General features: G+C 38.5%; 2 protein-coding genes across 2 annotated transcripts in view; one reads left to right on the top strand and one right to left on the bottom strand.

Moving 5' to 3' along the window:
• The first annotated feature begins 4,453 nt into the window (after positions 1 to 4,453).
• On the top strand, positions 4,454 to 7,903 carry rbp4 (retinol binding protein 4, plasma). Its single transcript, XM_037691056.1, has 6 exons — positions 4,454 to 4,513; positions 4,730 to 4,832; positions 5,006 to 5,142; positions 5,274 to 5,380; positions 6,994 to 7,206; positions 7,508 to 7,903. The coding sequence occupies exons 2-6, from the start codon at positions 4,731 to 4,733 to the stop codon at positions 7,543 to 7,545; spliced, it is 597 nt and encodes a 198-aa protein (XP_037546984.1). The 5' UTR covers positions 4,454 to 4,513; position 4,730; the 3' UTR covers positions 7,546 to 7,903.
• A 2,844-nt stretch (positions 7,904 to 10,747) lies between these two features.
• Positions 10,748 to 15,154, bottom strand: part of cep55l (centrosomal protein 55 like) — a 17,735-nt gene continuing 13,328 nt past the window's right edge. Inside the window, exons 2-8 of the mRNA XM_037690896.1 lie at positions 14,297 to 14,441; positions 13,858 to 14,003; positions 13,413 to 13,606; positions 13,089 to 13,209; positions 12,797 to 12,868; positions 12,525 to 12,650; positions 10,748 to 10,960 (exon numbers count right to left, since the gene is read on the bottom strand). Of these exons, the coding sequence (XP_037546824.1) occupies positions 10,748 to 10,960; positions 12,525 to 12,650; positions 12,797 to 12,868; positions 13,089 to 13,209; positions 13,413 to 13,606; positions 13,858 to 14,003; positions 14,297 to 14,441 (1,017 nt within the window). The remainder of the gene's footprint in view (positions 10,961 to 12,524; positions 12,651 to 12,796; positions 12,869 to 13,088; positions 13,210 to 13,412; positions 13,607 to 13,857; positions 14,004 to 14,296; positions 14,442 to 15,154) is intronic.

The following is a 15,154-nucleotide window of genomic DNA, read 5'->3' as shown; positions in this document are numbered from 1 at the left end:
TAGCGCTTCAAATGAACTCAGTTTGTAAAAAGAGTTGGACTTAGATCAGATCGATGAGCTAATGCCTAGTCCGAGTGGCTTTGAGAGCAAAGTAAAATGCTGAATTCTTGAAACAACCCCCGGTTTAAAACAAGTCTAATAAATTCTAAAAATGCTATTTTTTAAATAAATCTTTACATTGCTGTCCCTCTATCGTGGTTTTTCATAATAAGATTGGAGATAACATAAAATTGATTGATGGATGAGCCACACGATCAGCATGGAATTTTTTATTTAAAATATATTATTTTAAACTATTTAGCACCTGTTACTCCTTCGTGCAGCCCACAGCTGTAGAAAAAGCTTCCTCCTGTGCCTCTGTGCAGCCCTTACTGCAGGATAAACTTTCTCCTGCAGCTGAACAGCTGATCTGCATGCAGAGCAGAGAAGTGGGCGTGGCCAAGAGCGCTTGCAGGTGGCTGAGAGCAGTGGAGGCACAGAGAGAGAAATCATGACATTCTGTGCTCTTTTAGAGCGTTTAGACTTTAGAAACATTATTTAGAATATTGCAAGAGTGTGGGAAGGGTTTAAAATGCATATGTATAAATATATACATACACTGAAATAAACAACTACTTACTACTTGTACTGCTATTCCTACTTCACGGTTTTTCACTTATCGCGAGGCTTCAAGGCACGGATCCCCCGCAATAAACGAGGGACTACTGTACACATCTATTCTTACAGAAATCATGTTATGGTCTAGTTGGAAGTGCTACAGCTAGCTGCTGTTGCCATTTTTGCTTGCAAATACCAACAAAATTATGTGTATCCAAACAAGTAATGCAAAACTGAATATTGGTAAAGATTTATAAAGTATGGTTTGCATGAATTACTTTGAATTTGGTTTAAATTTGAGTCATCTCCAGCTAGCAGATTGCTCATTAATCCAGTCTATATTCTTTAAACTGTCTTTTAAACAGCTATCTGCAACAGGTAAGATATTATTCATTCATAACCTTCACAAAATTATTATTATTATTATTATTATTAGTTTATTTGACAGGGACAATGCACACAAACATAGAACAGAACAAGTGACTGATGCATTGCACAAATAGTATATAGCTAATTCACAACTCCAGTCTCTGGTTGGGTATTTCTACACATTAAAATACACACAATTTATGAATCAAAATCCAGTAAGAACACCTACGTATTCCTGCCTACATGTTCATGTAATCAACAACCTTCACATTCATATAATAAAAACTATACATTAAAATACAAACATCAAATAATATAAATATAAATAAACATCACATCCCCCCTCAATAAACCTTAATGCAAAGACTAGAATTGGTATTGTATAATCATCACTTATAGTTTGACATTAAACTTCATTTTGGGCCACAGGTTAAGTTAAGTTAGATCACTGACATAACAGGAGTCTGACGAATGATGTCATTGCTCTTTGCAAGACTTAAAATTTATCTTGGAAACTGTTTATGCAACCATGGGGTGTTTTAATCAACCCTCAGATTCTGTGAGGGTTTGTGTTACTTAAAGTTTGACACACCATCGGCAGTTTATTGGCAGTTTACGTGCTGCCAGTAAACTGCTCAAAATGTTAAAAGGCGTACACAAACCTGGCAGCAAAACATTTATAATGTCTTTGCCAGTTTTTTAGATTATGAAACGTTGGAGTCGCCTCTGGCCAAACTCCAACCGCTAATGTTTATGTTTAAGAGTGATAGTGCTGTTTTCTTCTCGTTTCGGGCCAGGACTTTGGTTATGTAAGCTGCAGATGTTTGGCTCCACTGTGCTACTTTAGGCCGCAGAGGTGTGGTTCTTTGATCGCAATGCAAAGTACCATCGTTGATTAATTACAAGTCTGCCCCTAAATACTGAAGTCCGATTGCAAACAGATCTGAAATGGAGATGGGAGAAGATTTTTCTCTAACCACGCCATAGTCAGTAACATATCAAATGTGACATCACGATACAAAGTAAGGAGGAAAGGGCAGAAGTCTTTCTCCAATTCAAACTAATGGCTATAAACCAGAAAAATAACAAAAATTAGTGTCCGTTTGGCTAAACAACTTTTTTTCTCAAATCTGACATACTGTGAAAGAATACTCCATTAGCTTGAATAGCACCAGTTGTTTAGTTTGGTGATACGATACATGCATGTTTGCTGAGCATAGACCAGTATAGGTCGATGCTGAGGCGTTGCCATTTTTGTTGTTAAATTCAGTGACCATTCTGACACCTATAATAAGTTCTGCAAACAACAAAACAACCAGCAACAAATCTAGCAGCTTTGTCTGGTGTTATTAGAGATGTTTGGAGATGGATGTGAAAGCACATATCGGTCTTACTCTTCTCAACAAGCAGCGGGTGCCACTGTCAACCCCTGACCCGTCCAAAAGTACTCGCAGGCCTCTCACAGCAGTCCCTCCCAGCTGCAGGCCGAGCAGGAGACGCCCCCCAGTTCTGAGTCCAAACAAAAAACGAGTCAAATACACAACTACACCTCTGGTTGTAGAAAACTTTCTTTGTCTAAAATAAATCACTGCATTTAAATAAATACCTGCAAGGAGGATGCGTTCTTTAAATAGTATTAAAGAAACAACTGATAGAAGAAAGTTCATCTGTAGTTCTAAACATCCAGTTTTTTATAGTGTATTTTACTCACTTATTGTCCCTCTTCCTCATCGTGATTTCTCTTTACAGCAATCCACTGTGCAGTGGAGAAGCATCCTGTGCTCCAGCATCAACGTGTGTCATGGAGGCTGCACAGCTGCAGAAAGAAAAGCTTTTGCAGAGAGTGGTGAAGGCTGCACAGAAGTCTGTTGGAGTCAGCCTCCCCACCATCACAGACATTTACACCTCCAGATGCAGGAAGAGGGTCACCTGCATCATGAAGGACCTCACTCACCCAGCACACACACTTTTTGCCCCGCTCCCCTCAGGAAGGCGGTTGAGGAGCATTAAGCATAGAACCACTAGACTGAGGAACAGCTTCTACCCTGAGGCTGTTAGACTCATGAATCTCTAACCAGAATAATCACTGTGGAAAAAACAAACAAACATCATGCTGCTGATTTATTTCATGCTGCTGTGTTCATGCGTGCTCATCTGCTCACACAGACTCATGTTCGTGCTGCTGTTCAGCGTATTGTTTTTGTACTACTAGTGCATAGTGTATTTTAATTAACGTTTTTCTTAGTTCATATCTTAGATCTTATTGCCGTTTGTTTGTTTACATTTTAATACTTTTGTTGGATGTAACTGGGACCCTGTGTACATAATTTTGTTCCACCACATGTACCACATGTGGTGGAATGACAAATAACCTTGAATCATTGCATTTACTTGCAAATGGCCAATTATAAAAATAAGTGATGACATCATTCAACAACTTTTAGGACAGCCAGTGGCTACAATTCTTTGTGAGGAGCTGGCACCACAGATAGTAATTGTATCAGTGTAGAGTACTTTTTAGTGTGCCCAGTGAGTAAAGGTCTACTCTGCTCCCAGTGGACGGATACACTTGCAACTTCGGCACCATCGCTGTATACTGGTCTACGCTCTGAGCACGTTTGTGTAGTAACAAACATTGTCCAGTAGCCTAAAAATAAATAAAAAACAATCATCTAAATGAACTCTTGTTTGGTCAGCCATGAGCCTGGCCCGGACGAAAACTTTGGATCTTTTCAAGCATTCATGCTCTCTGTGACGGCTGACAAACTATATGACAAAAAACACAACGTAAAAAATGACCAAAGTGTCCAGAACCGCAGCTAAATCCAAATCAGAACATTGTGAGAAAAAGTTTGACCCCAAATTGTGGAAAATACATATTTTAAAGGGAAACTGAAGTTCTTGGTTATGTGGGATTACATCAAAAGAGAGTGGACTCTGCTCCTGTTTTCCACAAACAGCGTGGGCAGATAAAGGAGCTGCTGATGCAATGAAGTCGATGCGCTGATGGCAGGAGGCACTCGTAACTCCTGAAATGTTTGTTCAATAAATAAAAAGAAGAAGTGTTGAACAAATTCAGTTTTTACTAAACCATTTGGTTCAGTCCACACACACCAAACTGGTTCACTTTGTAGATTTGTGTGGAGCCTCTACCTGAGAAAAGGCTTGAACGTTCTTCCAAAAGTCTCTACCTGAAACAGCTTCTCTCGTTAAAATCAGATTTGTGTGCATGTCTTTGTGTTTGTAATCTCATATATCTGACTCCAGACTGTCCTGTTGGCCTTGCTGTCTGTTGAAGGCCTCAGCAGTTAAACATAAAAACTCACTTTTAGCGTAGTTTCAGGGGTGTTGTCGACCCCACAGATCAACTGGGCTGGAGCAGTTCTGTAAATGTTTGTCCAATGTAATACAGACTAACTGTGGGGGTGAGCAGAGGAGGTTCAGCCCCCACCCCCCTGTTAAGAGACAAAGCTGGTCAGCTATATATAAGAGCCAAACTAAAGGGAAAAGTGAGGATTTCCATAAGGTGGCAATAACTTTTTCTAAGGTATGCTTTGACAAAGGATCCCATTTCTTTTCAATTTTAACTAAACAAGCACTTTTTGGAGATGCTTTAAGGAATTATATCACTCTACTTGACTCGAGGACTTGAAACAGATTTTGTTTTTCTGCTCTAAATCTGTACTTTGTTATTCATTTTTCTTTTAACCTGCCCATTTCTTTCTCTCATCCCTTCTTAATTTATTTTCTTCCTCTGAGGTAGAATGCTACGATACGCTGTGGCCCTCTGTCTTTTGGCACTGTCCTGTGCTCAGGATTGCCAAGTTGCTAATATCCAAGTCATGCAGAATTTTACCAAAACCAGGGTGAGTATAATAGTACAATACTGAGATTTTTTTTAAAGGTCTGTATTAACTTCTTTAGGCACACCGTCAATGCAACTTCTGTATCTCTAATTCCATATTAATTATATTTCATCCTTCATGATTAACTCAGAACATGTATATATTGGCTTGCATGTGTAATTTCTTTCTCATAGTATGCGGGGAACTGGTATGCTGTTGGAAAAAAGGACCCGGAGGGTCTGTTCTTACTTGACAACGTTGTGGCCCAATTTATCATTGACGAAGAAGACAAAATGACCGCAACAGCTAAAGGCAGAGTCATCATCCTAAAGTAGGTTTCTTTCTGTTCCCTGGAGACTTTAAAAAGGTTCATCTTGCCTTCAATTTAATTTTACAAGGCTATGCTCTGCACATAAATCAGTGAGGTGTTTGTGTGTGTCCTCATTACTCTTTGACCCATAGCAACTGGGAGATGTGCGCCCACATGTTTGCTACCTTTGAGGAAACTCCTGAACCCGCCAAGTTCAGAATGAATTACTGGGGAGCTGCTTCATACCTGCAGACTGGAAGTAAGGATGATTTCACTCCATCAAAATAATTTTTTTTTTTTTTTTTAAATCCAGCAACGTACCTCTCGGTCAGGAGTCAATGATGTCGAGAAACAATGACCTGAAGCCAGCTGTTCTCTGAACACCGTTCTCAGCTCTAGTGTTCACTTTGTGTCCCTGGCAAATGGAAAAAAAACAAACAAAACAGATGATTCGTTACATAGTAGTTAACGTGACTCATTATAGATTGGGTGAACAGATTTACTGTCGTGTTGAAGAATAAGAATTTCCATGAAAGAAGAGGCACAAGGCCCAACTGAAATCTTTTGGGGACTAAAAAACTCTTAGCTTGTAAATAGTTCAAGTTCAAAAATCTTTATTTTCCCCGAGGGGCAATTTGATTCAGTCAGTTGGCTCACAAAACATCCACACTAGACAAGACATTAAGATAGCAGTACAGAAATAGGCCTGTCACAATAACAAATTTTGCTGGGCAATTAATTGTCTCAGAAATTATTGTGATAAACGATAATATTGTTTGAAATTTGACAATTAGTAATTATTATCAAATTTATTAATTTGTTTGGAGTGTAGTACCTTTTTCAACCACCAGATGGCAGTATAAGACTGTTTGAACCGAAGGATGAATAGTGAGGGTGCAAGCAGTGCGTCTCTTTAAGAAAAATGGGAGGGAGGCCTCTTGACGTGACAAAAAGGAAGGAGAGAAGTCTCCTTTATTCCGGTTCTCAAAATGGTGGACGCTCAGTGTGGTTTGAGCTTTTTAGCAGAGCATTTTTCCACACAAAGCTTTTAATAATAATATATTTTTTAAAATCAGTAAACAAGTTCTCAGCTTCTTTTTGCAGAAAAAAAAACCAACTTTTTAGATGAAGGCATGGGTTTCCATCTTGAATTTTGGAGCTTCAACAAGACAGAGGTTTTTCCCGAGGTCAGCCTGTTAACTTAGCTTGTAGCTTAACAGCTTATAACGATCCAAAAATGTGATTTTGGACAGTTAAAATGGATTTTAAAGAGAAAAGAGAAAGGGAGTCAGTGAAGAGCACCAGAGTTGAGCCGTTTGTCATCCAGTGTCTTCAGTAGAAAGAGAGAGACACAAAGAAACGATAAAGCTGATAAATGAAAATGAGGTTGATAATTACAGGCCTATATAGAAATCATCACTGTTTGTTGAGAAGCCTGATCGCTACAGGGATGAGTTTTTCAGTCTGTTCGTTCTAGATCTGGGCAGCAGATACCTGCGTCCAGATGGAGGCAACCCGAACTCACCACGGAGTGGTGATCAGGATCTGCCAGAATCAGCCTGGCCTTGTTCACTGACCTCGCCTTGTGTAGATCAGTGAGGTTCTGTAGGGCCATGCCAGCAGTTTTGCTGCACATCCTGACAATCCCCGAGAGTTGGTTCCTGTTTCTGCATGTCAAAAGTCCAAACCAACAGATGAAGGTGAACATTAACTGAATAAAACATTCTCATAAAAGAAGAATCAACAGTAACAACAGAAATAGTAAATCATGATTTGCAGGAGTTTTAAACTTTTTGTTAAATGGTTTAATTTGGATTTTTGTCACGTCTAAGTTGAATTGATTTGGTTAAACTTTAATTTTTCTTCCTTCAGATGATGAACACTGGGTTATCGACACGGACTACGACAACTACGCCATCCACTACTCCTGCAGGCTGGTGGACGCTGACGGTACTTGCTTGGACAGTTACTCCTTCATATTCTCCCGTCACCCAACCGGCCTGAGACCAGAGGACCAAGCCATCGTCACACAGAAGAAGATGGAACTTTGCCTGTTAGGCAAATACAGACGGGTCGCACACAACGGTGGGTCGCTCATTGGTTTCCGCTGACCTTTGATTGAGTCAGGACATTTTATTTGGCATTCTTCAATGAGGTGAAAGATCAAGTTAGTGATTAACTCATTAGGTTGTGTAAAACCCTCTGATCATTGTTTAAATGTATCGACTGAGCCGAAACGGGGGGCTTTTATCATTAAAAAGAGATCTCAATGGTATCTTTCATGCTGGATAGTCAGACTTTTGCAATATTTTTAAACAGAAATACAATATGTACAATGTGCAGGAGATATTTTGTAGTGATCAAACTGTTCTTTGTTGCATTGCAGGCTTCTGTGAGAACAGCGGATCCACTGAACCACTGTGACCCTTCTGAAAGGCCTCGCACAACTGTTCCCTTTGCTGGTCTCAGACTGAAGCTGACCTGCAGGTCATAAGAAAGTAGATATTTTAAAACAAGCCATAAACAGACATGAAACTGATTTTTTTTTGGACAACTGTAATACTCAGAATTTATGTTTTTCATCGCTTCCATTTCAAAACTATATTTTTTGGAATAAAAAAAAAATCAGCATATCAATATCTTGCAATGTTTTGTAGCTCATAAACACATATTATACGTTTAATGTATAAGAGCAAGGTAGACATACAGTACTAGCTCTGTTTGCTAATCTTAAGTTAACTCTTGTGCACTTTGTGATCAAGTTTTTGAAATAAAACTGTCAAACCCATTTTGTAGATTATGGTTTTTCCAACTCTCTCCATTTCTCAGCTCAAGCTGCTGACTCTGGATTAGTTAAGATGAAATACAGTGAAACCTAAAATAGGAACAAACACTGAGGTGAGAAATAAGCTCCTGTGTGTTACCAAAATATTTCCAAGGTATTAACTAAGAGTAATTTTTCACACCATATTAGACCATTATGAGAGGTTGTGTTAGTTCACTGTGTTAAAGTTGGGTTGAACCCCCACCCCTAAAAGTAGCAGATGGTCTTCTTCATTACAAACAGCTGGATGTTCTTCTTGGCAGCAGGCCAGCTGTTGCAGAATCATTGTTTTCAGAGGATCATACTTTCACCCAGATATCTTTGCCATCTTCACTTTGTTCAATTTAAAATCATTCACTTTTCAAACATCTAAAACCTAGAAAATATATTTATACAGGAAATACATTTCCTGAAGAAATACACGTGCAATTTTAAATGAACAAATGTGTAACCGTTTATAAATAAAAGCTATGAAATGTACGAAATTGGAGTTTCAAAGCAACAACAAACCCCCTCTGGTCTTGCTCAGACTAGCATAGCTCATCAAGTCGGTCAGAATCAAAGAATTTCTCCAAACACTGTTCAACGAGCCATCTGCAACAGGTAAGATATTATCATATTTCCACAGAACCCCACTTCAAAAGATCAGCACCATTGCTTTAGTATATTTGATACATATAACATATTTAATAGTAGGAATGTTTGTGTCCACATTAAGATCAGCAAATCAGAAATATTTCATAAAGCACCACATTGAAACCTGATTTCACCCCCATTTTTTTTTTTACATAATACTGTTCAACTAAACTGCTCAGGGGGCCACAGTTACTGAAAGCCAAGAGCTCAGGGGCCAGACATCCAGCAGCTATTCTCATTAAGTAAGTTTGTTTTATGGTTTAAAATTTAGTTTTATTTCAAATGAACCCATTCGTGGGCCAAACTGAGCTCACCCATGGTCCTGATTTGGCCCCCGGGCCACCAGTTGTAGAAACCTTATTAAATAAAAAAAGAAGACTAAAACCACTGCATTGCTAAGAAGCAGCATTAGTCTTAGAATACTGTGACATGAAAGTGACACAATGTGATTCAGAAGGCTTTACATCTTTATTGCACAGTACTCAGCACAGGTTTGGAAAACATGATTAGAATAAACAGTAAAAAAAAAAAAAAGACGGAGAAAACAACTTCCAAATGGTCTTTTTCTAAAATATACACAACCCGACTATTAAAAAAAAAAGCAAAACAGAGACTACCAAAGTGATGCACAGTGGTATCCCTCTTAAGTCCATGTGGTCACATTGCCAAGCCTGTAAAAATAAAAACACCTTAACCCCTTTCTCTCATCGAGGAGACCTTTAGTAATCCCTGCTGTAAATAGTCTAGAACAAGGAATTAACTCATGCAATCTCATTCCAGCCTTACAGGGCTGCAGGCTTGAAATGTCAAGGTGGTGAAGGGAAAGAGAATACAACTCGCCACATGTGACCTGTTAAGCTTCATACAGCTACATGCTGAAGGTAAGCTAAAAAAAAAAAAAAAAAAGAAAGCTCTTAGTCATTCATTACAACAATGTTTATACACCATGCTAGACCCGGCTGCTGGTACACTGAGGCTGTAGACAAACGGTGCACAGCTTGCAGATTTTTATAAATGCAGATTAAAAATAAATAGAAGCTGCAGCCTAGAGATACTTTTTATATTTTAGTCCTTTACATACGGTCATAATGAGAAATGAGCTTGATTTTTTTTATTTTTATAGAATAATGAAAATAAGACCTTAATATCAGTACAAAGTGATGTTTCAGAGACTAAGCGTGGAAAAAATGGCGACTTTACAGCAGTTTAATTCATTGATAAAGATAATTGTAAACTTTCAATACAGAAAAGAAGTAAATCCCATTATTAGGCTATCATAAATATGCATTAATGTGGAGCGATCTATAATGTTAAAAAAAAAAAACCACACTATTATCACATAAACCCAGAAATAAATAACTATCAAATACACACAAAATGGAAATTCATTAAAAACATCAAACTAAAATATGGATTAAAAAAATGCTGTTTCTGTCTAATAATGAACAACTTTAAGGTTGGGCTTCAATCATAAAAAAAAAAAAAATAAATAAAAAAAAAAACCTTCACGTTGATGAGTACAAAACTGTTCATAAATATTTAAAAAATAAAAAAAAAAAAAAAAAAAAAAAAAAAAAGAGTCACAATCCCTTTTACCTTAAAAGAAATAATGTAAAGTATTTCTCTGGTTGGAGTTTTGTTTGAGACGTGAAAATAATGAATCCATAACTTCTTCCATTTCAGCTCAAATAAAGCATTTGTTTAGAAAACAGCATGATGAGTAATTTTTAACCGGAGTGAATAAATGGCTTGAAAGGAGTTTAAAAATCTTACTGGTTTACAGCAGTGCATTGTTTTTGCAGCAATCATTGGGACAAATGTTCAAAAATAAAACGTGTAAATTTCCTAAATAGCTTTTCTGATCTGTAATCGGTGTTCCAACAGAGAAGTGATTTGGTTCTCATTTGTTTACATGAGTCGTTTGTTGATCATAAAACCTGCAAACGCTGGTAAATTTCAACTGCAAAGTATTAAACTCCAGTTAAATAAGAGAGTATTTCAAGTTTAGAGCATGCCGATGTGCACAAACTCTGCGTTTGATGGTTTACAGATGAGAACAAAAGCAGTCGTCTGTCGATCAGATGAGATTTTTTTGGTGTGTGGAGAAAAAAAAAAAAAAGTCCCAACATCTAGACTGGGAAACACCGATCTAAACTTTGCACCACTTCAGGCAAAGCAGTCATCGATGTGTGCCAGGAGCTCTCTGTGGCGACTGGTTGGATACGGAGCGCGACACTTTGGACACTCCAGGAAACTCTCATCCAAGAGGCCGATGACTTTCGAGGGAGATGCGGGGCCGTGATGGCCATCGACAGTCAGACGCTCAAAGTCGAGCTTTTCGTATGAACTGGGCTCTGAAAAGCGGGCACACGTCTGCCTCTGAAAGGAACACGTGACATTGCATCCTTTTAGTGTGCGACACAGGTAGATCAATTCCAGGAACTAATCAGAATACCAGAACCTACTGAAGCAGAGCCACCCAGTTTACTATTACACAATAAACAGAATGAGTCATCGTGTTGTTTTAGATCACCGTTGTGCTTTTATTGTGCGAACGTTTATGAAGCATTCACACTATTGTCATCCATTTTTCTTCTGTACGTTTTTCAGCATCATTCTTGTTCCATCATTTTTGTGCCATTTCAACAAATCATAAATCAAAATGTTCAGCTCTTTCAGGACAATCCTGCTAGGACTTTTGGTATTGGTACTTTAGCTTTTTGAAATATTTAGTCTTTTCTTTCACCGTTTTCCTCATAGAAAATGAATTGAGCTCATTTTACATCCTTCAAATCTTCAGATCTGTTCACAACCTTTTACTGCTCCTTTCACATTTTGTTCTGGTTCAGATTCTTTCAGCTTCCTTGTGCAAATGTAAACAATTTTTAGCTGCTTTTAGTTAATTTCAGCCGTTTTCTCATCCATTTTATGCTCCTTTAAAATTATTTCTGCTAACTACAACATTTTATGCTTCTTCCAACTTCTTTCTGCTAATTTCAGCTCATGCTCCTTTCAGCTATTTCTGCCATTTCAGCTTCTATTTTGGTGTTTTTATGCTAATTTTAGCCTTTTCAGCTGAATCCACTTTTTTTGGTGCTCATTTCAACTTTTTTCAGCTTAATTCAGCAAAAATGTGCTCTCCCCATTTCCTTCTGGAAATGTAAGCTTCTTTCGGCTTCTTGAGCTACTAGTCAGCTGTTTTTAGCAAATTTCAGGTTTTTTGTCAGACAATTTCCACTTTTTGTTGTTCATTTCTGCTTATTTCAGCCTAATTGGGCAAACCTGTTCTTTCTGCTTCCTTCTGGCAATTTAAACCTCGTCTCCCCCCCCCCCCCTTTTTTTTTTAGCTACTATTCAGCTGTTATTTGCAAATTTCTGATTTCTTAAGCCGAGTTTCCCTTTTTTGTGTTCATTTCTTCTTCTTTCAGCCTCACTGGGCACAGTTGTGCTCTACACTTCCTTCTGGTAATTTAAGCTTCTTTCTGTCATTTCAGCTACTTTTCAGCTATTTCTTGCTAATTTCAGCTTTTTGGTAAAGCTAATTTACTAATTTCTGTGCTCATTTCTGCCTATTTAAATCAAATTCAGCAAATATGTGTTCTGTTTTCTTCTGGTAACTTAGGCTTGTTCTTCCATTTCAGCATGCTTGTAGCTAATTTCAGCTGTTTTTCAACAAGTTATTCAACAATAAGCACTCTCATTGCATTTTCACAGGAAATGCAATTTCTCTAGTTTTTAATTAAAATAACAAACTCCTCCATCTGCCTTTTGGCTTTCACATAAAGGCATAATAATTTAAACACTTCTGTTTATAAGCCAATCTAAAGATGTTTAACGAAACAGTAACAAGACAAAGAGCTCCTCTCCCAGTTCCAACTTAAAGCACGCAGTTGTGCGTTTCATATCTGTAAAATTTAAAAATTGATGGCTGGTTGACACTTACAGCAGACTCCAGTTTAGCAATCTGATCGCGGGCTTTGCGAAGCTCCTTCAGCACTTTATGCAGCTGCTGCTGGAGGCTCTGACGATCGAGCTTTTCATTCTCAAAGTCCTTGGCAGAAAGTTGGACCTTAGGAGAAGCAGTGACGTTAGCGGAGGACAAGAATGGGAACGTTCAGAGCTGCACCACTTACAACTAAACAAATGGTTTGTATTGGATCTTTGCTATGCTTAATGTCCTTTATAAACTTGAATGGATTCAGCAGCAGTTGCTACCTGTTGTTCCAGTGCTGCGATTCTCTTCCCGTCTTCATTCTGGCTCAGCAGAGACTTCTGCAGCATATTAATCTGTGAAGACAAATTATCAATGTAAAGTCAATTTATCGTGTAGTACATTTATAGAATAAATTACCATGCATTCTGTCCTGTTAAACTAGGGATTTAGACAAATCTATTTTTTGATTAATGCAGGCTTTCACCTCCTATTCTGCATTATAAGCAAATAAACTCCCCAAGAAACAGTTGTGAGAAAGACTAAACGTAAAAAAGGACAAATGGGAAGTCTCACCTGCATCAGAAGCCCAGCAGATCTCTTCCTCTCCTCCTCCAGTTTTCTTTCCACACTGTCCAGCTCAGCTCTCATTCGGTCCGCCCGCTCAGACACCTTTCTTTCTTCATTTGCTGCATGTCTGCATGTTTGTCACTTGTGTTAATAAAGTGATACTTACCCATTTATTGCAGACAGTTGCAAATGAAAGGTGAATTCCTACAATAATGTGTTTAATGCAATATTCAGCATTTTATGACCACATGCCTCCAGCACAGCTCAGTTTAATGAACAGTTTATTTTTCAGGTGTGCAGATATGAGCCAGCCCAGCACGATGATGTCACCTGTTGCCAACTCGTTCCGCCTGCAGCTGAACCCCGGCCTCGTCCAGCTCTTTGCTCTTGGCTACGTACTTCCCGAGGAAGGCAGACAACTCGCTGCACTTGTCCTCGTACCTCCTCTGCAGCGCAGACATCTCCTCCTGGCCCCTGCAGACCTGCTCCTTCTGACGCCGCAGCTCAGCCTGAGCTTTCAAGGCCTGCAGAGGCAGTGAGAACAAACGGCACAACAGCTCACGTCTTCTGTCTAACTCGGTTATCAATTATAAAGACGTCTGAATCAAAGCAAACCAAGGCCGTTCAGCTGCATACTGATTCAGCCTTTTCAAAACAGGGAACGCTAAACAATTTGTTCACGACAAAATTTATCATTACCGTTTATAGCACAAACCACCGCATGCAAATTAAATAGTTTCAACGATTAAATGTCAGTAGGAGTTTTAAAGATGACCTCTTCCTTCTCCACATTCAGCTCCCGTTTGGTTTTGGCAGTCTGATCTTTCTGGCTCTCCAGCTCTCTCTGCAGCTTCAAAACCAACTCCTCGAAGTGGCTTTTCTGCTCAGAGTCCTTTTCTGCACTCGGAGAACTGGTAGAAGCTGAGATCAGAGGAATTATTTAGGAAATTAAATCCAAATTAGACATTCTGTTAAAGAGAAATATGATGCTCTGTCTTAGGAACGCCTTTGTGGCACATTTAAGTGAAGCACTGCCTTAATTTAGATATAAAGTTCATCAGATTTTTTTTGTTTTGTTTTGTTTTGTTGTAAGATACAAAGTAAAAAGTTGTACTTGCATATTAAAATGGCCAACTTTATTTCATGTTGTTAATTTAAAAAAGTTTACTTATAATCTGTGAAACAGTTTGAAGGTATCTGTCGGATGGTTTTACCCTCTGCAGTGGTTTCTGTGTTGGTTTGCTGCTGCTTGGCCTGAGTCAGCTGCTGCTCCAGATCCAGCGTGCGAGCAACAACAGACTGAACGTAGACCTCTCTCTGCTGGTCGTAGACCAGCCACTGCTGGTTCTTCTCCAGAGCCTGATGAAGAGATTCACAATTCTTACAAGTCCTGGTGTTGCGGTTTCTCTTTGTTAACTAGTTACTTTTCCCTTGCTCAAAAAAAAAAACCTCTTATGTCAGGAAAAATCTGAGTTTTGGTCTCCATCATTAAGATCAACTGAAAAAAAATCAAAAATCAAAAAAAAATCATAAAAAACAAAATGTACACTTAAAAAAAAAATATATATATATATACATATTGATGGTCAGTGCACCCTTAAATAAATACATTTGTGACTGGATGTTGATTATCATGTGCTTTTGTTTACCTACTGAAAATCAGTTGACGATGAGCCGTTCTCGGAAAAGCTTTTTGGAATTGAGAAGTTTGACAGTTTTGATGTATTTATGCTCAGACTGGCTGAGTAAAGTTTGCAGGTAGGTTTATAAAAACAATAGAGTTTGAAATACAGTAGTCCCTCGTTTATCGTGGGGGATGCGTACCCTGAAGACCTGCGAGAAGTGAAAAACTGCAAAGTAGGAATAGTAGTACAAGTATCTAAAAAAGTTAAATCTGGTCCTCTGGAGATTCAAAAAAACAAAACAAAGCAAATCAACAAAAAATGTAGAAACGTTTCGTCTCTCATCCAAGAGACTTCCTCAGTCTGAGGCGCTGTTTTCAGCTCAGTCTCTTAAATAGCACCTTCTCAGAGTGGATCAACCAGTTTTGCTGCTGACAACCAAAACCAGCT

This window comes from Nematolebias whitei, chromosome 17 (assembly GCF_014905685.2).
Source record: "Nematolebias whitei isolate Nwh7 chromosome 17, NemWhi1, whole genome shotgun sequence".
NCBI lineage: Eukaryota > Metazoa > Chordata > Actinopteri > Cyprinodontiformes > Rivulidae > Nematolebias > Nematolebias whitei.
The sequence above is the reverse complement of the archived record's forward strand: the minus strand, read 5'-3'. Positions and strand labels throughout refer to the sequence as shown.

Bases quoted from the DNA above. Each gene is read 5' to 3' on its own strand.
- rbp4 (XM_037691056.1), top strand. From the start codon at position 4,731: ATGCTACGATACGCTGTGGCCCTCTGTCTTTTGGCACTGTCCTGTGCT. The intron at 4,833-5,005 runs GTGAGTATAATA...TCTTTCTCATAG, and splicing joins AGAATTTTACCAAAACCAGG to TATGCGGGGAACTGGTATGC. The intron at 5,143-5,273 runs GTAGGTTTCTTT...TTTGACCCATAG, and splicing joins GGCAGAGTCATCATCCTAAA to CAACTGGGAGATGTGCGCCC.